The sequence below is a fragment of the Blennius ocellaris genome (genome assembly GCF_963422515.1).
Source record: "Blennius ocellaris genome assembly, chromosome: 7".
In the NCBI taxonomy this organism is placed as follows: domain Eukaryota; kingdom Metazoa; phylum Chordata; class Actinopteri; order Blenniiformes; family Blenniidae; genus Blennius; species Blennius ocellaris.
Genome location: NC_137656.1, coordinates 9,493,212 through 9,516,116, shown reverse-complemented (window position 1 = coordinate 9,516,116; position 22,905 = coordinate 9,493,212). Strand labels below are relative to the sequence as shown.

Here is a 22,905-nt window from a genome sequence, read left to right as displayed (position 1 = left end):
GGCGCGAGGTGGACGTGTCTGTCTCCGGCTGGGCTTCTTTCTTTCTCTCTCGTTTTTTTCCCCTTCTTTTCTCTTCGGACTAAAAATGCTCAGGTCCCTTACATTGACGACGAGCCAAGCTTTGGGATTGGGTAGCGAGCAGATAGCGTAACACCCCCTCCTCCTCTCTGTGAAGAATTGCGTTAAAACGAAAAGGAAAGGCCTGGGCTTTTTTTTTCTTCAATATTACAGGATTATTATTTTTATTTTACCCCCCCCCCCTTTTTTTTTATTTCCCTACCTTTTTTTTATTATACGAGGACACGCTGCTGGCTGGTGTATGTGTTTAGAATGGGACACGCTGAAGGTATTGACATTTTTTTTTTTTAATAAATATTCGCCTGCATCTTTTCGACTCAAAATCTGTGCTGCTCCTTTGCTCCTCTCCTCTCCTCTCCTCTCCTCTCCTCTCCTCCTCCTCCGCCTCCTCGGAGGCGACGTTTTGCCGTTTCTGCATGTCGTTATCTGCCCCTCTCCGGACACACGGATCGTGTCAAAGCTCGCTTTTCTGGCACATCTTCCCCCCCGCAAGCCGCCGGAGACGGAGGTTTAATCACGGCAGACAATTTGATTTAAAGGGGCACGGGCAGCCATATTGGCAGCGGAGCGTTAGCCTAGCCAACATTAGCTCCCCCCCCCCACACACACACTTCTTTCATCTAGCTCCATGTGTGGTGTCCGTTCACGGATAAACACAGGCTGGAAACGCGTATCCGTGCAGCTCGAAAGGCAAACTATTGTCTCCCTGCGACGTGTGTGTTTCTAATGTCCTTTTAGGCGGCCCACATCTCTCCATTACGACCCGCTTTGATGCCAGGTAGCTTCATGCTAACATCGCAGGAAGCTGTAAGATCACCCAGAGAAACATTTTTTTGTTTGTTTGTAGAAGATAAAGGCACACAGCTATCGGGCAGGTGTCAATGTCCCCCCCAGGGCCACATAATAACCCCCCGATGCCCCCGCTCCGAATGCGTACAGGTAGCTGGTGACCGCAGCTTGACTCCTTGTGGATGTTTACATCACCGTTATTCACCTTTTCTCTGCGCAGGGCAGCGCGAGCCTTGCTCGCCAATCACACCACGAGCTCTGGATCAGTCTCTTCAAAAATACACATTTATCCCTGAAAGATTACCAGCAGACACGATGCGAGTGCAGGAGGGCAAGAGCAGCCACTGGTAGCTGCACTTTTGTTTTGTTTGTAGTAGTAGGCCAGCCGCATGTGTTTGTAATGATGGAAGGATCAAACGCCAAACGATCCATAGTGTGTGAAGAGAGACAAAACACACACATGGTTGATGTGCGTCCAACAGGAGCCCAGTCTTTAGTCTGGCCTGCCAGGGATTTGGGTGTTAAGTATTAAGAATTGTGGTTGTTTTTAGCTCAGTTTCTGACCCTTCCAAGTCCCAACTCCCACCCATAAAAGCAGATGTTTTCATCAAGTGCAGGTGTTCACGTTTAACTTGCATTAATCAGTTCATTTGAAGTCGAACTGCTTATGCGGTGATTATTACACATGTTTCAGATCAGCTATGTGTCATAGCTCAGGTCAGATTGGAGCAGTGGAGCTTGTTTTGCATGTGTGGCGGAGCAAAAGGCCAAAATGTAAACTTTCAGAGTACTTGGTTTATGTTTTAAGCGTAAGTGAAATTCCTGAAAAGCCACGCAGCTCCAGGCTGGATTGTGTCCCACAGTGGGACTGGGGATTGGTGGCGGGTTCCTGAGCCTCTGTGGTAAACTGTACATTATGAAGGCGCAGTATGCACAACATTTGACGGTCAATTAAACATCCAGAAATGCAAACGTGTGCTCGGGCAGTGGCAGGATGCCGTGTTAAAAGTGGTGCTGCATGTGGAATCGTGTCTTCTGGATTTGTAAAGGATTAATGCTCAGATCCTGATTGATTGTCTAATTAGCGCTCTTCTATGTCTCTGTTAATTGCACGTCTTTGTCGACAGGTCCAGTCAAAGAAAAAGACAGTTAAGGATGCAGGAGCCCAACAATGGATTTCTCCTTCTCTTTCATGCAAGGGATCATGGGAAATACAATTCAGCAACCCCCTCAGCTCATTGACTCAGCCAACATCAGACAGGAAGGCACCTGCGACACCGGCAGTGACCCGGGTGAGGATGGTGGTCCCTCCTACGATGCTGCTCTGGATGCAGAGTTTTCTTACCCGCCGTCGGGCTCGGAGGACATGCCGCAGGTCCCCAACGGCTACCCGACGGGTTTGGGGATATACGAGCCGCAGGCCAAGTTCTCTATGTACTCGCAGTTCCCCAATGGCTCCGCCAACGGATACGGGGCCATACGGAGCTACGGCGACCACGGCCTCATGCCAGGCGAGGGGACGGTCCTGAGAGGCCCCGGCCTCCAGGAGAGGCCCCTCTCTCCCGTGTCTCCCCCGCTCCCCACGCATCACCCTCACCTCCACCACCACCACCATCACCCCCATCACCACCACCACGCACACCACTTCCACTCCAATCCGCCTCACCTACAGACCCACTCGCACCCGCAGAGTCCCCCGCCGCAGCCGCTGCCCACCCAGCACCACCTCCCTCAGACGCCTCACATCATGACCCACACCCTCCCGCCACCGCCGCCGCTACATCTGCCGTCCTCCAGCCCTCCCCCCTCCCTCGTGGACAGCACCCCGTCGTCGCAGCCCTTGCGCGCCCCGTCCAACATCAGCGCCGGGGTGCTGAAGAAGACCAGCTCTCCGGAGATCAAGCTGAAGATCATCAAGACGTATCAGAACGGGAAGGAGCTGTTTGAATCTGCGCTGTGCGGCGACCTGCTGCAAGAACTGCAGGTAAAGACGTCCAGCAGCTTACTGGCACCAATCACCACATGACCCGGGTTTAGACTCTGATGATGTGTTGTTTCAATAAAAAAAACACCACTCTCATGTCCTCTGAAATGAGTCTGGTGACAACATTCATATTTGATTTCAAAAATTTTCCTCTGGGATTTATAAAGCTATTCTATTCTATTCTATCTTATTCTATTCTATTCGTAATGCGTTAGGTGGGCTCGAGGAGATTTTGTAGGAGCCACCAGGTAACCACAATGACCACAAAAGAATGTCAGCAGAGGATCTGTGTATTTGCTTTTTCTCTCTGAACATTTATTCTCAATTGTTGAACTTCTTTAGTTAAAAAAAAAAAAAAAAACCTTCTCAAATAACCAAATTTGATGTTGACCTTCCTCATTTGGTTGTAAATGTGATATTTAGTGGTGTAGGTTTGTGTTGTTTCCAACATCAACTGAATAGTCAAAGAAAAATGTGCAACAGAAGCTTAATGTGGACATTTATTTAGATAGTCTTCCGGCCAAGCGACCGAATCTGACCCAGTTTCCTTCATCCTTTTTAAGGCTTTATATACTGTATTTATAACACATTGTTATTCAAATCTGCAAGTCAATAAAACTGTCTGTGATGTTACTGTAGGTCATTTGTGCTGCTACACTTCAATCAATGGAAGAAAGGCGAGGGGGGGGCCTGACCCGATCTGACCGATAAAGATTAGATAATGCTGCATCGTAGTTCATCAGTCTATTTATAGAACTTTGTATACACAGATGAATTGTGTGAAATAAGTCAATATTTCACATTTCAACATTGTGATAAGATTTCATGAACCAGTCTATTCTTAAGGTAGATTGTTCGGGTTAATTTCAGTTTTTAAAAAAATGTTTGTATTGTGAATATTTAGCCTGGAAAGTCCCAGAAAAAGACAAAATATGGATAAAACAAGTCTCAGGAATGATGCTTACAAATAGTTATCTTTTTTCAGGCATACACAAATACTTATGGTTTGTTGTTTTCACACCATGGAAAGCAGGGCAACGTTATACTTCAGGGACACTAACAACATTTCCGTTTCATTTTCTCTTTTCAATTGTGTGTGTGTGTGTGGGGGGGGGTTAAAAACATTTTTGAAAGGCTATTTATTAATTAATTTGCAGATGGTGCCCGTTTCAGCTCAATGCAGCACAGAACAATAGCACTGCATCCTAACCAGGGGTCGAATCAGTCCTGTTAAAATTCAAATGCAGTTGTTACACTGCACATGTCTTGGTTTTCTTTTAATCATCTCCTCAGCAGCACTTAAGATGTGCAGATCTGAGGCGGTTTTGATTTCAGCAGACAAGAGATCCATTTCTGACTCGCATTTATATAGTAAAAAAAAAAAAGAAGAAGAGAGAAGCTGATATCTCATCACTGCTGTTTTTTCTTTTTTTCTACTCTCATCTTCAGAAGGAGTCTCAGAAGAACGACGCCGCTCAGATGCAGCGCAGACATGAGAGGAAGAAGGAGAAGAGGAAAAAGAGCGCGAGGCTGCTGCAGGTCCAGGAACAGAGTTTGGAGCCCAGCCAAGAGCAGACGGGTACCACGGGCCAGACAGAGGACACCCACGTCCAGGCCCAGCCGAGAGAAACGCCGCCAGCCCAGACGGAGCAGCCTCCGAAGACCGTTATCAAAACCGAACCAAAAACGCCGAAGGCAAGAGCTCCGTCGTTCCCTCTCCAACGCTGTTTGAATTCTGCGCACACACAGATCGCCTGCGTATTTGTCGGAAGCGCTTGTAATTGCGCAGACTTTGAAGGCAGACCAGTAATCGCTTGCCCGCTGTTGTTTTCAGGTCCCGAAGGTCCACCATCCCTCTGTGATCCAAGAGACTGGTTTCTGCAAGGAGTTTGTAATAGGCGACCTGGTGTGGTCAAAGGTGGGGACCTACCCCTGGTGGCCATGCATGGTCTCCTCCGACCCGCAGATGAAGGTCCACACTCGCATCAACACCAGAGGTAAACGTTGCCGAAACACTTTAAATCGACACGCTTTCTTTGGCGGACGAACGAGACGCGAACGCTAACGAATTGTCCCGGCGTTCGGGTGGCTTGCGCAGGGCACCGGGAGTATCACGTCCAGTTCTTCGGCAGTGTTGCAGAGCGAGCTTGGATCCACGAGAAGAGGATATTCGTGTACCAGGGCAAGCAGCAGTTTGACGATCTGCAGGCCGAGACGCTTCGCAAAACCTCAAACCCCGTGGAGAGGCACAAAGTACGTACGGGTGACATGAAAGACACTGTCGGAGCGCTCGCGCATCCGGCGTGCGCGGCGTTTTGTTCGCTCCCCAGATGCTATGCTGGCGTTTTCCGAGGAAGAGGGATTAAATGCATTGTTAACCTTCAATAACATGATTATCAGGAAATGCAAGCTTTAAATGTAGTGTTGTTAAAAAAAAATAATAATTATGCGTAACACTTTACATTCTGCACATAGAAATAGCTGTGAATTAGGTTGTTTTTATATTGTAAAAAAACCCTATTATATTGTAACCCTCAGCTAATTAGAAGAGAGTTCCACTAAGAAATAATTGTTGACTACAATTTTGCTCACTTTCTTCTTTTGTTTTTGTTTTTTTTTCTTTTTTGAGATTGATATTATATTTTTTATTGACATTTTCAATACAACACCGAAAAAAAAAAGAAATATCAAGAGTCCCGATCATGAGTCTGAACGTGAGCTTTGCCAGTGCCGCCCGATGACCCATTGGACAGAACCACCGGTTAACCGAGGGGGCCGGGAGTCTTCCATTCGATAAATAGTCTGGGGAAGTTTGTGTCTCTGGATACGATCAATCTGGGAGCTAATTCCCACCCAGAATTCCTTGATCTTAGGGCTAATTATATCCAGTATTTGATCATTTGTTGTAAACATTAGCTGTAGGTAGCGGTACCATATCCAGTCAAGGGTCTCAAGCTGACAACGATACGAACATATTTATATTTTTAAGTGTTTGATTGCACCAGATTTGAGCAACATTCATCTTTGTGAGGTCCACAAAGCGTTTCCCCTCGCTACCAGTGGGACAAATTGTCACCAGGTTCCAGTAAGACAGGAGAGTTGTTTATACTCATGTAATAAAAAGGTGTGAGTGTGTCTTATTAAGGCAACGTGCACATTGTTGACTTTACTTGATGACATACTTATCTTTTTACTTTGTCCAGCTTCTGAAGCCTATCCCTCAGCGTGAGCGCTCTCAGTGGGAGGTGGGCGTGGGCCATGCGGAGGACGCCTTCGTCATGACTCGCCAGGAGCGAATCGATAACTACACCTTCATCTACGTGGACCCGGACCCCAACGAACCCCCGCTCTGCAAGAAACCCAACATCAGGCCCGAGAAGCGAAGCCGGCGATCCAGCGGCTCCATGAGCTCCATCAGCAAGAAGGAGGACGCCGGCGTGAAGTCGCCCGACAGAGAGCCACCGCCGCCGCGGCGGCTGCTGCCCCGGAGGCAGTGCAGCGTCTCCAACGCGGACGACGGCGCCAACTCGCAGGTCTCGCAGGACGAGAAGAGCCAGAGGAGGGACCAGCGAAGGAACAGCTCCCCGAAACAGAACTCGGGCTGCGACACCCGAGCGCGGCAGGACTCCCCTCCCCCGGTCCGGGCCTGGAAAACGGCCGCCGCCAGGAAGCTGCTGCCCCTCTCCATCACCATGAAGAGGCTGAACGTGGAGATCACGAAGTGCGACTGGCCTCTCCTGCAGAAAAAAGCCGCCGCGTCTCCGAAGGCGGAAAAGGAGGATGAGAAGGAGGAGCGGGTGGAGAGGGAGGCGAGGCAGCCCGACCTGGGATACTGCTCACCTGAGGTCAGTGTTCGCACAGAAAAGGAGACGTGTACAGCAGGCTTGTCCCGGGAGGCCTAACTAAATGTTTGCCTTCAGCAGGACAGCAGAGCAAAACCCGAGCCCAGTCCAGAAGAGGAGGAAGATGGTGACGACGGTGAGGGCGAGGGCGATGGCGAGGGTGAGGGTGAAGGTGAAGGTGAGGGCGATGGCGATGGCGAGGGCGAGGGCGAGGGTGACGGCGAGGGCGACGGCGAGGGTGAGGGCGACGGCGAGGACGAGGGGGAGGAGAGAAGAGGCTCGCCCGCCAGCCGGAGAAGCGAGGAGGGAGGAGCGCAGCAGACCTCTTCTCCTGGATCACACCACAGCAGTCGACAAGGTTGACAAACGCGAACAAAGTTCAGCCCAAAGTTTGGCTCAAGTGTCACCCGGCGTAAGGCGGGGATGATTTACTTGGAGGTTTGTGTCGTTCGCAGGCTCTCAGGAGAGGAAGCTGCAGCGGCGGTCAGTCAGGAGCAGGTCTGAGTCTGAGAGGGGCAACGATCCTGTGCCCAAGAAGAAAACCAAAAAGGAACAGGTATCCATCCTCTTCAGCTAACCTGCTGCTTAGACAAACAAAGGACCGCACTGAAAAGAATGCGTCTGTGTGTGGCGTTGGTTTTTTTGTTTCTTTGTTTTTTTTGTTTGTTTGTTTGTTTGCTTTATTTGATTTTTTTACCTCATTTGTTGTATGAAATCATTGTTATTGTATCAGTTTGATTTCATGTGTTTTATTATTTATTGTACTATGTGCTCCATGAGTGACTTCTTTTCCCCATTTCCATCTGTCTTCTTCTGTCTTTGAAGTGACCTTTAAATAAAGCAACATCCAAACAATCATGTCGATTATGGAAATAAAGTATTTAATGTTGAATACAATGGCAGCATCTGTCCCCCTGTTTCACCTGGAACTTGTGCTCATTTGTCTTCTACATTCATGAAGGAAATTAAGGCCAAAATATGAGCTACAATAAAGGCTTGGATATGGGTCAACAGCTTTGGTTAGTTTTTCATTACTTTGAAGGCTCCTCAGGCTACTTAGATTTGCCGGAGAGGCAGAGAGGATTTTTTTTTTTTTTTTTAAAGCTCAATGGCTGCTCAGGCAACAGTTTTACTGCGTTTTCCATCTCCAGTCGAATAAATGGAAGGATTACTTGTGTAGTTAACGGGTTGTACGGGGAAAGAAAGGAATTAAAGCATGTCTTCATGGAGGTAATATATTGAATGAAGGGGCGTAGGCCCCGTTTATGGATCATGTTCTCACCCAGATCAAAATACTCACCACATCAAAATAAACTTTCACCTTTTTTTATCTCCTCGCAGGACGAGATGGCGCCAGAGACCACGCTCAGGACGGGTTCACAGAAAGGTAGAAGATTCTTCCCACGTGCTGGGGTTAAACACCTATTCTCTGTGAGCTTGTTATTGGCATTACAGATGAAAGTTAAAAAAAAAAAGGTTTTTTTTTTTTTTTTTTTTGTCCTCCCATGTGATTCTTAAGGGGCCAGTGAGATCTCGGATGCCTGCAAACCCCTGAAGAAGCGAAGCAGAGCGTCAACAGACGTTGAGATGGCGTCATCGCAGTACAGAGACACTTCTGATTCTGATTCCAGAGGCCTCAACGACCCACAGGTAGGGGTACATTTTTTTTTTTTTTTTTTTTTAAGATATACACAAAGCAATGTACTGCTGATCACAGCGTGCGATAGCGCTGCTCAGTGCAGTGGTTTACACTTGTTTCCTCTCTGCTCCAGGGTTTATTCGGGAAGAGCCTCGACAGTCCAGCAGCGGCGGATGCAGACGCGTCAGACACCCAGTCCGTCGACTCCGGCTTGTCCCGTCAGGACAGCGGCACCGGCAAAAGAGACACAGTGTGCCAGGTTAGTTTATCGGTCGTCTTTATTTCATCTTTGACTCATCCATCTTCTATGTCACTTTAGCCATTCGGGGTTATCGGTGGCCGGACCCGATCCCAGCTGACCATGGGGGGGGGGAGTCAAGAGTACACTCTGGACGGGTCACCAGCCCAGAGACGGACACACTCACACCTATGGGCAATTTAGAATAGCCAGTTAACCTCATACACAGTTTTAGACCCCCCCCCCCAACATACAGTCCGCAAACTCCACACAGAGAGGACACCACATCTCGCAGGCGTCCGGTTGAGTGCCGTACTTACCTCCTCGCTCCTTGTTTCTGTGCAGATCTGTGAGGTGTATGGCGAGGGGCTGGTGGTGTGTGAAGGTGACTGCAACCGGCAGTTTCATCTGGACTGCCTGGGTCTGTCGTCGCCACCCGAGGGCCGATTCACCTGCGCGGAGTGTCGAAACGGTGAGTGACCGCGAGTGCCGTCGGCGGCGCCACGGTCACGTCTGTTCTGTGTGGATCTTCTCTGCATCAGGACTCTCGGGTCTTTCCTCTTCCAGGAAGCCATCCTTGCTTTAGCTGTAAAACGGCCAGCCGGGAAGTGACGCGCTGCTCGGCGTCCGGGTGCGGCTGTTACTACCACGAGGACTGTGTTCGAAAGCTCCCGGGCACCACCAGCGGCCCAGGCGGAGGATTTAGTTGCCCCCAGCACAGTTGCTCAACCTGCTGCCTGGAGAGAGACCTGCAACGGGCCAGCAAAGGTACCGAAGCTTCTGCTTTGTCTTTCAGATTCTCTGACGGTCCAGCTTAAGTCTGCAGTGCCAAAAGAAGCTGGTGATTGATCCACCCAAAAATTTCAATTGTAAAGCATTTATTGTAACCTAATTGCACTTATTGTAAGAGTCTTACAAATGACTAATGTAAAAGTACAGAACCACCCACACCAGTCCAAGCTACTTTTAAATGCAAGAAATATATATGTATATATTTTTTTTTTCAAAAGCAGGTATACTTTCAAAGCCCATTTCTCACAAAGTATATAAAACATACACTCTTGCAATTTGATTATGAATAGTAAATATGAAACAGGAATATTCGCTTTTAAAAGAATTAAAAGTTATTGCTTATGAGACTGCGGATTAAATGACTGAAGATTAGTTCCAGTCGTGGCCGTAATCAGCGGTGACTTTATAGTCTGAATTGTACTTGGGTATTAAGTAGTAAATAAATATTCTAAAATAGGACTTAGTTACAGTATTGTGTAATTAGATTCTTCCATTTAGTCTGCTTATTGTCTCACCAACAACAGAAATAAAATCTTGCTATTATTAGGGGTGGAACAGTCAAAGACCCGACACTTTGTCATAATACATGGTTGAGAGTAAGAAAAGATACACACTTTCTGCAGAAAAAAATTAACCGAGAGAACTTACTAAAAGTTGCTACGCTTCTTGTGTTACATTTGTCGACACAGTCCCAGCTCTGTGTCCAGTTCAGCAACTGAAACTAAAAGCACTCTTTGGTTGGGACCTTCAAATCAGAGGCCCCCCCCCCAACTGCTCCCTCAGTGCTGGGCTGCAGCAGCCCACTACTCTCAGTATGAATATTTATGGTTAACTATGAATGAATATGATGGGATAGGCGCAGAGAAGTCATTTCCCCAGGAGGATCTATAAAGTAAGGTTTATAGAGCAGGAGTGTGCTTGTACAGACGAGAGGGACGGAACCAGGCCTCACAGCAGGATATTGACGAACGCAGCCAAGTGTCATTTGTTATAAATCCTTAACTCAAACTGTACATTCTGATTGCATATAGAGTGAGCGGTTAAACCGTTAAAGGGAAAATAAATATAAAGAGTTGATTGTTTGACCAAAAAAAAAAAAAAAAAAAAATCCCCATATTTTGCATTTAAAAATATCTCTCTTTTTGTTGAAATTTGAAGTTCGGGGCTCTTAAGTGTTACTTGTTGGACTAAACATCTCACAATCCCTAGTTTTCTGTGCAGCTCAGAGGTGAACTGAAGGTTACAGTTTGCCTTTTTAATATTTTTCCTAATATAAACTATTTGAACAATTGTTCATAAAATGAATTGTAAAGTTAATTGGAAATTAAGAAAAAAACAACACATTGAAGTGGCAAACTAAAAACACATGAATAACCTTACACATCAAGCAGTGTACTGACTGGTGCCACGCAAAACAGACACAATGTTGGCTATTAAATCATGGTTTGTCCTTTGTTTTGTTTTTTCTTCGTCTATAATCAAGTTTTACAACATACCTCTTTTCTTCCCTGGCATCCATACATTTCATCACCATATTTAACTTCCGAACGACGTCAAATCAAAACAAATCTGTCAGATTTGAGTCACAAGAGAGTTAGACTGAGGGTTCTGGAGTTTAATGACTATTTATCCTTCCTCCCGATTCTGTTTAATCACAGCACGAGTCCATAAGACACTCGGACCTATTTTAGGCTCACATCAGTTCATGTGACTCTGCGCCTCTCGATAAAGCCTGGATGAACCTCCAGCTCCTTCTTTGCCCTCCGCCTCCACCTCCAGGTCGTCTGATCCGGTGCATCCGCTGCCCGCTGGCGTACCACACGGGTGACGGCTGCATGGCGGCCGGAAGCGTCATCCTCACCCACCACATCATGATCTGCAGCAACCACGGCAGCGGCAAGAAGAACGGCCTGCTCTCCTCGCCGGTCAACGTGGGATGGTGCTTCCTGTGTGCCAGAGGTAAGCGCTTCACAGCCGTCAAATGTTGACCGTCTTCCTTCCCGACAGCACATGACGATTGTGGCATCAACTGGCTAATTTTAGCGCCCGCTACTAAACAAGGATACATACAGTACGTCTCCGCTTGGGACTCCACACTGGGGCTTCAGCGGGGGGGCCTTTTTTTTTTAACCGTCCTGCTTTGGATTTACTGATGGAAGCCGTGGTTACGTCTCATGACTGAACCCTGAAACCTCACGTGATGTCGTCCGCTATTCTGTGCTGTTGGTATAATTTAACGATACATGTTTGTTTGGCGTTGTCGCTCGTGATTATTAGTGCAGGGACATGTAATGTGTGTTTTCTCCATCACAGTATTAACACTCTGAATGACTCATGCTGCTACATTGCACTCCACTTGAAACACTTCTGAGCCAGATTAGATTATTGAGTTGAGTGCACTGTTTGGCCCCGTTGTCGGGACACGTTTTGTTTTTTACTTGTTTCTTTGTGCGTGCGTGTGTGTGTGTGCGCGCGTGTGTGTGTGTGTGTGTGCGTGCGCGTGCGTTTTGTTCTTTCTCGTTTTGTACATTTTTGGGTAATTTTTTCGAGTTTGACTGCGGCTCACCCCCGTCTCTTCCTGTGTGTCTTGTGTAGGGCTGTTAGTGCAGGACCTTACTGACACCATATTAAGTTCATATGCCTATAAGTCCCACTACCTTCTGACTGAGTCAAATCGTGCTGAGTTGAAATTACCTATGATTCCCTCTCCTTCGTCAGCTACCAAAAAGAATGTTGGGAAAGGTAACTGAACAGTTTTTCTCTTTCTCCTTTGTCCCACTGGTCTGTGTTTGTGCTGTGCCTGCTCCCATCCTGATTTAGTTTCCCTGTTTGTTAAACGTCTGTCATTTCAAAGCCTTGAGGTGCAAACTCAATTAACTGATTGACCACGCAGTTAATTTTAATGCAGAGCGGCGCAAATTTAACTTCGGCCAAGTTCCCTAACACATTAACCGTCGACATGCGGGCTTCATGCAAGAACATCCCTCTCTTTTTAACTCAAAAACACTCCGTTGTACTGGAGTCAAATTAACAAATGAGCTAAATGTTGTTTTTGAACCGATAAATTTGACATGTTGTGGTTTGACCTGCACAGATTTGAATGATTCTGAACGAACTGATTCTACTCGGTTCTTAAATGAATGGGAATGGATACGTTCAAGGAGTTCAGAGGGTCAACAACATGACGGTAGTGAGACAGACACTCTGAAACATTTGCAACGTCTACATGAGGCGTCATGCTGAGTATAAACTTTTCTTCTTTTAACCCGATTATTATAACTGGCCTCTTCGTCATTGTTGTGATCGTGTTCCTCTGAATTAGCTTAATCGACGTTCTTGACCTGTTATTAGAGGAGAAGAAAAAAATAAATTTTACATTTAGATAGTTAAAGCAAACTTCTTCAACTCTCTTATTTAGAAATTAACATTTTAATTATTTCTCATAAAACATTACCAATATGATGCTTAAAGTCAAATGCTGGCAAATGTGTCTGTATGAGTTGCAGGACTGATTTGTACATCTGGTTATTTTCCTGAATGGTAAAAAAAACAAAACACCAAACTAAACTAATTTTTCTTGAGTGGTTCTTGCACGAGGCCCTTTTGCGAGGCTGGTTGTGCACGCACAAGCAGCCTCGCTCCAAAATTCAACACAAAACACATTCGGTGCTGGGAAACTAGTTTGTGCTCAGAGCTGCAGCGCCTCTGTGTGATGCCCTGATGCAGGATGCTCTGGTTGGTTCAGGGTCTGTCCGTGGAGCTTTTCACTGCTGGAGACGCTCTGCTTCTCTGCTTCAGCACTTTGGGCTTGGTTTTTTATTTTCATTTGACAGGCCTTGTCCAGCCCTCACCTCTTTTACGCTGACTGCAACCAAGTGGTTTTTTTTGTTGTTTTGTTTTGTTGTTTGTTTTTTTTTTGACTGAGATTATCAGGTGATATATTTTTGCGCCCCTTCCCCCATTTTCTCTTTGACCTGCCTTGGATGGAATTATAATCCCAATCTGAATTTTGATTTGACTATACAAAAAAAAAATAAAAAAAGAAGATCAAATTCACTGTGAGTTGGTAATATTTGACGATGACAACAAAAAACCATTTGGGATATTGCGATGTGTGAACGATTCCATGCAAGCTGGTCGGTGCAGGGTGTGTTATGTGTGATGGGACAAGTTCGCTTTACCTGCAGGACTGCATGCCTGCTTTTTTTTGCCAATAATTTGTTATATGAGTATAACCCTCATTAAACTCGCTGGCTGATTTGATTCTGGTGCTGCCGCATGTATTTCCTATAGACTGATCTTGGTACAGTGCTCTGAATCTGATTGCCAGACATGCTCTTACTGCTCCAACCATCATGTTAACCCCCCTGCAATGCAGTGTGACTTCAGATTTGTCGCTCAGAATATGCTATTTTTGTATCTTTTTTTTTTTTTTCAAAATATTTTCCCCTTAGTGTTACTGTTTGTCTCCCATTAAACATAAAATCCAATTTTTTATTAACCCTGGCAGTATTCTTTTTATTTATTTTTTTATTTTTTACCTCTTTTTGGCTTGTCTGCAAATGAGATTCAGAGTTTGTCCAGGGATTAATGTGCATCACCTAATCATACACTCCTCCTTTCTTTGCAAACCCACCTCCCACAACACACACACACACACACACACACACACACACTACTCAAATGTAGGAGGCAAGTTGCTGTGCTGCGACTCATGCCCAGCTTCCTTCCACCCGGAGTGTCTGGAGATGGAGATGCCGGAGGGTCCGTGGTCCTGCAGTGACTGCAGGGCAGGAAAGAAACCTCACTACAAACAAATTGTCTGGGTCAAACTGGGCAACTACAGGTAGGCAGAGAGCACTGGTTAACAGCCTGGAGAGGGTTGTGCTGTAGTCCATTTACGCTATGGTTTCATTTCTGGTCAAATGCTTAATGAATAGTTGCTATTTTGGGAAAGTTTTTGGGAAAATGTAATTAAAAAAAACAAATCAAGTGAGAAACTTATTGTCTGCTTGGAAAATGTCAGCGCCTCACTGTCAGCCTGGAATTATTTATTCGGTGTCAGATAAGATGCTGCACCGAGCGTCACAGTGCTGGAGAATTTCTCTGCCATTAAAAAGAAGTGATTGCTGTGGGTCGATCATGTCGATCTCAGCAGTCACAGTTCAGTAAGCATGAATTCTGACTCCCAGGAAATGTGTATTTTTCTGCAAAGTCCTCAAATATGATTATTTCTTTCAGTAAGAAAAAACTAGAAGCAGAGTTGTACATGAGTGTGACATCACCCCCGAGGCTTTCTCTATAAACCCGTATCGTCCCTCTCGCTGAAACCGTGTCTTCCTCCCTCTCCATCGCAGATGGTGGCCAGCAGAGATCTGCAACCCTCGTCTGGTCCCGTCCAACATTCAGAGCCTTCGGCATGACGTCGGCGACTTCCCCGTCTTCTTCTTTGGCTCCCACGACTACTACTGGATCAACCAAGGCCGCGTCTTCCCTTATGTGGAGAATGACAAGAACTTTGTCACCGGTCAGATCAACATCAATAAAACCTTCAAGAAAGGTGACACATCATCTCCGTTTCCGCGAACGTGTTGTCATGATGTATGAGAGCCAAGTGTCTTGAGAGAGTTTTGATGTTTCAGCTTTGGAGGAAGCGGCACGGCGCTTTCAGGAGCTTAAGGCTCAGAGGGAGAGCAGGGAAGCTCTGGAGCAGGAACGCAACTCCCGCAAACCTCCGCCCTACAAATTCATCAAGGTACTGCCGTCGCCGCCGCCGAAGAGGAGTCCATCATGTCGCCTTGTTCATTTTCACTGATCCCGTGGATGTTGTCTTCCCGTCAGTCCAACAAACCGGTGGGGAAAGTGCAGATGCACGTCGCCGACTTGTCAGAAATCCCGCGATGCAACTGCAGACCAACGGACGAGCATCCCTGCAGCCTCGACTCTCAGTGTCTCAACCGTATGCTGCAGTACGAGTGCCATCCACAGGTCTGGAGGCCACATATTTAGTGTGATTAAACGATGCTGATACATTGCTGCTGTTAACTTTGTTTTTTTTACCTTCATGTTGTCAACAGGTTTGTCCTGCAGGGGACAACTGTGAGAATCAGTGTTTCTCGAAGCGGCTGTATGCGGAAACCGAAGTGATAAAGACAGACGGGCGCGGCTGGGGCCTCACGACAAACCAGGCGCTCAGGAAGGTGCGTGCGGAACTTCCACTGTTTTCACCTTCGACCGTTCAACGCGTCGCCGCTACTGATTCATAACTGACTTCATTCCTATACGTTAATTTAATCTATGCCGAGCATTGACCATCTGGCTCATGTCTCAACTATGGGATTTTTTTTTTTCTCCATTCAACAACATATTTTTGCTGTGAAATAAAAAATTATCAAGGCATGTGGCTTTATATGGCACTTAAAACACAATCTAAGCTGAAACACTGTACATAAATAATCATAAAAACTCAAAACCAAAAAAAGGAGAACACAATAAAAAGAGGAGTTTAGCCTCATTGTGGATCGAAAGCCAAGGAGAGAAAAAGACTTATAAGAATAGTCTTTGAAATGGACATTGAAGGGCTCCAACTAATGAGCAGAGGTAAATCACTCTCATTATTTGGCAGCAGCGAAAGAAAAAGCTCCGAGACCACTGAGACCTCCATGCTTTGAGGAGCAGCCAATTAGCAGAGCTCATTCATAGATTTAAAATCAACAGGATCTTAAAATGAACTCTGTAGATGCACGGGCAGTCGATGCAGGATAGAATGGGAGTTCTCAATTTCATGTGCTACAGTTAAAGAAGTGCAGCAGCGATCTGAACCAAGTGGGGACGTGCGAGTTCAGGATTTATTCATTCAGTTTTTTTACAGGTGCAGAAAGAGAGGTGAATAACTTTGCAACTTGCCAATACAAGATTTTAAGCCATTATTTTGTAGATGGCTGTTGGCGAAGTGAGAATGACCTTGATCTGTCCAGCTCACAGCGGATGACATGACATCATACATTCCTCCCCCGTGAACTCAAAAGTGTCATTTTTAACCCGGCGTCTCGGTTTGATGCCTGAAATAAACGTTTGTTGTCCTTTTTCTTTAGGGCGACTTCGTGACGGAGTACGTGGGAGAGGTGATAGACTCAGAGGAGTGCCAGCAGCGAATCAAACGTGCCCATGAAAATCACGTGACCAACTTCTACATGCTCACACTCACCAAGGTAACGATAAGACGCTGGAAATGGATTTAACTTATTAAGCACTTTTCTCGCGCTTCAAGACGCTGCCTCATAACGGAGTTCCTGCGTCTTGCTGAAGAGCACTTTGACATATGGACATATAACGTTGTATGTGAAGACAACATACTTATAGAAGCTAACATTACATTTTAAAAGTATTTTTCCTCCAGCTTCTCAAAAGAATATGTCAATTTCATCCACAAGAACTTTTTCGGTTTATACTTAAAGGAAGTTATACTTTTTTTTTTTGGTAAGTAATGAAAACCAGAGAAAACAGCAGCTCGTAATATTAGGATTAAATTCAAATTTTCAGTGGAGCCATAAATTTACTTTTTTTTGTCTCGGCAGGATCGAGTGATCGACGCGGGCCCGAAAGGAAACTCGTCTCGGTTCATGAACCACAGCTGCAGCCCAAACTGCGAAACCCAGAAGTGGACAGTAAACGGAGACGTTCGCATCGGACTCTTCACCCTCTGCGACATCGAGTCCGGTGAGTCGGCGAGCAGCCGGGACAAGACGGGCGTCGGGTCGTTCGGCCGACGTCCGTTTGTCTCAACGATGTCAAAACCTTTGTGTTCCTGCAGGCACGGAGCTGACGTTCAACTACAACCTGCACTGCGTGGGCAACAGGAGGTCGTCCTGCCACTGCGGGGCAGATAACTGCTCCGGGTTCCTCGGGGTGCAGCCAACGGTGACGACAATTTACCTCAACGCTACAATCTCCGTAGTGAACGTGCGACTGTGGAAGGCTCGGTTTCAAACCTTTTATGTACCTTTTACTCTCCGGTCAGAGTGCCGTGGTGATGGAGAAGGAGGAGAAGGCCAGGAACGCCAAGCTGAAGCCGAAGAAGCGGCGGCTGCGGCCAGAGGGCAAACACAGCCACGAGTATTTCTGCTTCTGCTGCGGGGAAGGAGGAGAGCTGGTGATGTGCGACAGAAAGGACTGTCCCAAAGCTTATCACCTGCTGTGTCTGAACCTCAACAAGCCGCCATACGGTAAGCGCACGGCGAGCTAACATCGGCCCCGCATTTCGGTGTGAATCTATTTAAATGTCCACATGCAGGACATGTCAGGTGTTGCTATTGATACATTCTTTCTAATTTGAGGTTCTGGAAAATGTCTCGTTCTGAAAACTGCTTCAGTTCAGACGAAATGATCAAATTTAGACCCTGAATGACTTCACATGTTCGGTTACTTCTGCTTTTATTTCAATTCATGTGACATGAATTATGTGACGCCATCAAGGCTTCTAGTGTCAGTTGATATTGTGGACTTTATATAAGGTCATGACCTCAAAAGCTGTCTTTTGTAAGGTGAGGAATATCTTTTATCAATAAATTCAGATTTTATGAGATAATTGTAAATCCACCTCACTGGCCTCTTCTGACCCCACACTCCGCAGGACGCTGGGAATGTCCGTGGCACGACTGCAGCGTCTGCGGCTCCCCGGCCTCGTCTTTGTGTGACTTCTGCCCCCGCTCGTTCTGCCAGGACCACGAGGCGGGGGCGCTCACGGCGTCCTCACTGGAGGACCGCCCCTGTTGCTCCAGTCACAACCCGCTCAACCCCCTGGGCACCAGCGCCGGCGCCACCCAACAGCGGCGAAGCACTCTGAGTCCCACCGGGGTCAAAGAGGAGCCGGAGGCCGGGTCGGGCCTGCCGGCCGCCAAGTGACACCGCAGCTCCGCCGATACCTCGTTCCCTGCGGCGCTTCAGACCCGATGCGGCTGCGCCACACAAAAAAAGGGAATACAGTGCTTTTTGACCGGCAGCGATTCAGAGCCCCCCCGCACACTGACGAACACCTCGATGCTGTTTATGGCAACCAGGGCAACTGGGGTGACGGCAGGGGGGGCGTGGCCAGGCGTCACAGCACGCCATCTTCCCTCCTTTTTTTTTTTTTTTTTTTTTATTTTGCCATAAAACACCACTAGTAACACTCTGCAGCTCGCCTGCACTCATCGGAGGGCCCAGGTCACCCCCTCATGATTTGTATTGTTTCTGGGGGGGGTTTTTGTGTGTGTGTGTTTTTTTTTTTTCCCAGCTATGGAAGTGTTGTCACATCATCGACACTTGAAGAACTCGTTGAGTGAGGAAGAGGAGGAGGAGGAGGAGGAGGAGGAAGAAATATAAAGCGGAATTCCTCCTCTCCGTGTTTACCTGCTGTAACCCGACGCCGGCATCTCAACACACGGGACGGCTTTTCTTTTTTTCCCGCCGCCCCTGAAGGTCGCGACGCGTCGTCCTACTTTATCGGTCAACTTCTCAAAAAGAAAAACAAAAAAAGTGGAGCGGGTTCGGGGGAAACGAGTGATTTTTTTTGTGCAATTTTACGTTCAGGACCACACTACATTCCAACCCTCCTTAAACATGGTTTTAATATACTTATGGGTAGAGATGAATATAATTATATACAGTATCTATGTTTGTTAATGTTTACAGACAGATTCTCTCACTCCATCTCGGTGAGTAGTGTATTACGTTCGTTCGTTTGTTTCGGTGTTGAACATTACGCTGACCTCCTTGTGAAAATAGTCCTATTAAGGTGAAATATAATGGTATATAGTGTAATGGTCTGACATTACAGAAGTACTTGTGATTTTCATATTGCCAGTCTCACTCGCCATTGTGTACATAATTGGCTCACAATATTGTAAAGTACTTAAAGAGCAGAAGGGGGCGGAGCCTCGCCTCTCTGGTTGTTCCCTGGAAGGAAAGAGGCGCCTTTTTAAAAGAAAAACAACAAAAAAAACCAACCACAACAGATCCTCGTCGTTTTAATTTGGAAGTCTAATTCTCACATTTCCCTCCCGAGTAGTTCAGTTGGTTGTACAGCAGACTGAGGCGCCCAGCCTGGGATTACTGGTGCTGTCCTAAAGTATTGATATTAAAGCCTTAATTTGGATTTTGGCTGGAGTTAATTTCTGCCCAGATGCACTCCATTTCAGTAATTTCACTTCAGTGGCATACTGGGATAGATTTGATTCCCCCCCCTTTTTATTTTCCTGCCAAACTTTTTTCTGAAAAGCACTTTCACTTGCTCAAACATAGATAGGTCAGACATCTACAGAAATGTGTATAAAACAACATATGACAAGTGTTTCAAAATGGATACCTCTTTTTTCTCGTAGTAATGTCGGTGTTGTAACTTCTTCTTTTTTTTCTTTATTTTTTTTGCCTCTCGAATCGGTCCGAATCACGCTGGGTGGAGGTGCGGTGGTGGTGGGGGGGGGGGGATGTTTAGTTTTTGTTTTTGTATTCAAGGAAAGTGGCCTAAACGCTGTCTTATTGTTTTGAACATGTTGAACAATTTGTTGGCACAGGTAGGAATGACTGCCAGGCCGGCTTCAGACAAACCAGAAGCCTCGAGAGGCACGTCTTTCATTTCCACCTGTAGAGAACACCCCCCCCCCCACCCCCCCCTCCCCGACGCTGGGCTTTATATAAAGAAGTGTTGGTGTAACAACAGTCCAGTATGATGTACAAACACAAACTTCTGTACAGTGTTTTTAATCACTCATCTGTCCAGATTTTTTGTATTTATTGCACCACATTTTATACCAATTTCGTTTCCCAGACACCAGTGCAGTAATTAGTCTCCCTCCTCACCGCAGTGTAAGTGAAATAGACTTTAAAAGAAAAAAAACAACAAAAAAAAACATGGGGAGTTTTACATATTATGCCTGTATCTAGTTCTGTTTCTTTCTTTTTTTTTACATTTGGTGTAATGATTCCACTTTGGTCCCAGCCGCTTCTCGTCACTCTGTTTCCTGACTCACTCTAATTGGTATTAGAAAAAAGCAGTGTGAAGCGGCTCACTCGTGAAATTTAAACTTGTCAGAGCAGTTTTTGGGTTTGTTTGGTTTCTTTTTTGTTTGTGTGTAGGTGTGTGCGTGTGTGTGCCGGACTCGGGTGGGGTCATAGCAAGAGGAAGCTTTATTGTCATCACTCTTCAGATGTTTGCTTGCGTTTTCCTCCCTGGTTACAACTACTGTTTGTTTTCTGCCTTCATAGAATTGTTTTCCTAGTTGTCGAAAATGACGCCACAGGTCGAGGAAGACGTGACCACGGGGGAGGACGGCGAGTTCAGAAAAGAAACTTGGTTTAAATGTGTTTCAAAGCAAATGAAATCTCTATGAGCATTTTTTAACTTAAAGTATGATTTCTGTCCGTGAGGGTAATCGGGAACATTATTATGATTGAGCTGCTTCACTATTGGAAACGTCTGATGCTTTCAACATTTCGATACGATTTTCAGCTGCTCCTCTGCTTTGAATAATTTATAATGACTGAAGAGTTTTGTTATTGTCGATTGCTGCGAGAAAATAGACTAAACATGCTGATGTCTTTATGCATTTCAGCACTTCATCATTCATTATTAGGTGAATGTGTTATTTAGGCACTTTTAAGTTCACACTCCTGTCCGCTAATATAAACTTCAATTTAGTAAAAAAAAAAAAAAATTATTTTTATTCAATCCCCCCCCCCACTCCCACATTTGTTGCTTCATTGAATTTGCCTGACTTATTATGGTCTGAAAGCTTTTCTTCTCTGAAAATGCATGCTTCCAACAACTTAATTGCCATGTATTGTGTTTCACAATTGTTTAGTTGTTTTGGTTTGGGTTTTTTTTAGAAAAAAAAATATTTTATCCATATTGCACAGAGATTCTGTAAAAACCGAACAGCCTTTATTTTACTTTGCACCTGCGGATCGAAACGGTCACCACCATGTCTTTGTGCCACTTTGTTTTGCCCCCCCCCCCCCCCCAGCTGTTACAGCGGCAGTATTACCCCACTTTGGCGTCCCTGCGTTCAGTTATTACAAAAACTACCTGATGTGTATGCTTAATTGTCTGTTGTTGCCCACGTTAGTGTTTATTTTTTGAAGAAGCAGCATGTTTGTTCTCATTCAAGTGACCCTTACTTATGCCAGGGGAGGATTCCCATTAAAAGTCAGGACCCCCCCCCCCCCCCCCCCACCTGCCCCTCCCTCCTTCGTTTGTATGTCAAGGGTATGTTTCAGTTCACTGTGATGTCTTTTTTTTTTTTCCTTTCCTTTTTGTGCAATGTTGCCAACTGTCATTCTTATTTGTTGACATGCTGTCAAATAGTGTTGGAATAAAAAAAAGAAGAAGAAAATCACCACCATAAGCACTCAACTCTTTTTACTCGTAGTAAAATTGCTTACAGTAACTCCAACTGGGGTCCTATCTATCTCTCTTGGTGTTGCTTCAAATAAGACGTGGATGAACACAAAGTACCATGTTAATTACTGTTCAACTTGTGTTACTGCATACTACATATTGTTGAGAACCTGTAAATAGTTTGCATTGAACTTGCATAGACTCATGTTACTGTGGCGTGCTCTTTTTGCCTGTACAATTCTGCTTCTAAATGTGTGTGACTGTTGAGACGACACTCTTTTTGTACATGACTGTCTTTTTATTTGAGAATATTGATTCTGTCCTTTTTCATTCTAAAGTTGAGTTGAAGAGTTTCAGACATGCCTGAAGTTTGACTTTAATAAAGCTGTACTCTGTCTCAGTGAAACGCGTCTTTTTCACTCTCTGAAGGAAACGCCACAGATGCGGATGGAGGCTCATCTTTAACTTTTCATAGCCGCAGTTCTCAATCTTTTTACAATGCAGGCCAAATGAGGAAAAGGTTAATTTCTCTAAGTGTATCTGCAAAGAGAGGCTTTACCCAATCTGTTATGGACAGTTATCAAAGACACATTTTAATAATAGTAGATGTTTTCAAATCAGTTTAATGTTCTAATGGTTTAATATCACAGTTTGAGAATCAAAGCTTATAGGGCGCTCAGCAAAATATGTGAATCCAGAGTTTTAACCGTAGACTTATTTCTATACAAAGCTTTCAAATCATTATCGAGATGCATCATCAATATCATTTTTGCAGAGTGAAACTGACAAGAAATAACACATTTGTACTATTTTGTGTTTGAAAAATAGTGCTCAGTTGGCTTTAGTGCTGCAGAGAGATTGCTGAGGCATTAATGTCTAATATTGTCCTAAAAGTGTGTTGCATTAATAGTTTATATTTAAATTATGAATGGATATTGATAGATGCATCATAATCAATAAGCTTATCTGTTTTGCGAAACTAACGTAGTGTTCCCAAACACTACGTTGCTTTTATAATCGTAAGAAATAATACAAAAATATCACCACAATTGAATAATAATTACAAATAATTTCCTTTATTCTTTCAATTTGCATACACACACACACACAAAGCTGGCCAATAAAGGGTTAATCGGCTGGTGTTTAATTTATTTCCAGAGCATAAAA

The 22,905-nt window shown here is 45.4% G+C and overlaps 1 protein-coding gene across 1 annotated transcript; it reads left to right on the top strand.

Annotated features, from left to right (window-relative positions):
* The first annotated feature begins 234 nt into the window (after nt 1–234).
* Nucleotides 235–18,435, top strand: nsd3 (nuclear receptor binding SET domain protein 3). The gene is made up of 25 exons (XM_080499596.1): nt 235–346; nt 1,995–2,851; nt 4,301–4,546; nt 4,686–4,848; nt 4,950–5,104; nt 6,055–6,696; nt 6,775–7,051; nt 7,149–7,249; nt 8,035–8,080; nt 8,213–8,343; nt 8,466–8,591; nt 8,916–9,042; nt 9,138–9,338; nt 11,142–11,321; nt 11,958–12,104; nt 14,052–14,208; nt 14,720–14,922; nt 15,005–15,117; nt 15,204–15,350; nt 15,440–15,562; nt 16,457–16,573; nt 16,940–17,081; nt 17,176–17,282; nt 17,383–17,587; nt 17,995–18,435. Exons 2-25 carry the CDS (start codon nt 2,039–2,041, stop codon nt 18,264–18,266), a joined length of 4,941 nt encoding a protein of 1,646 aa, XP_080355722.1. The 5' UTR covers nt 235–346; nt 1,995–2,038; the 3' UTR covers nt 18,267–18,435.
* Nucleotides 18,436–22,905: the final 4,470 nt, after the last annotated feature.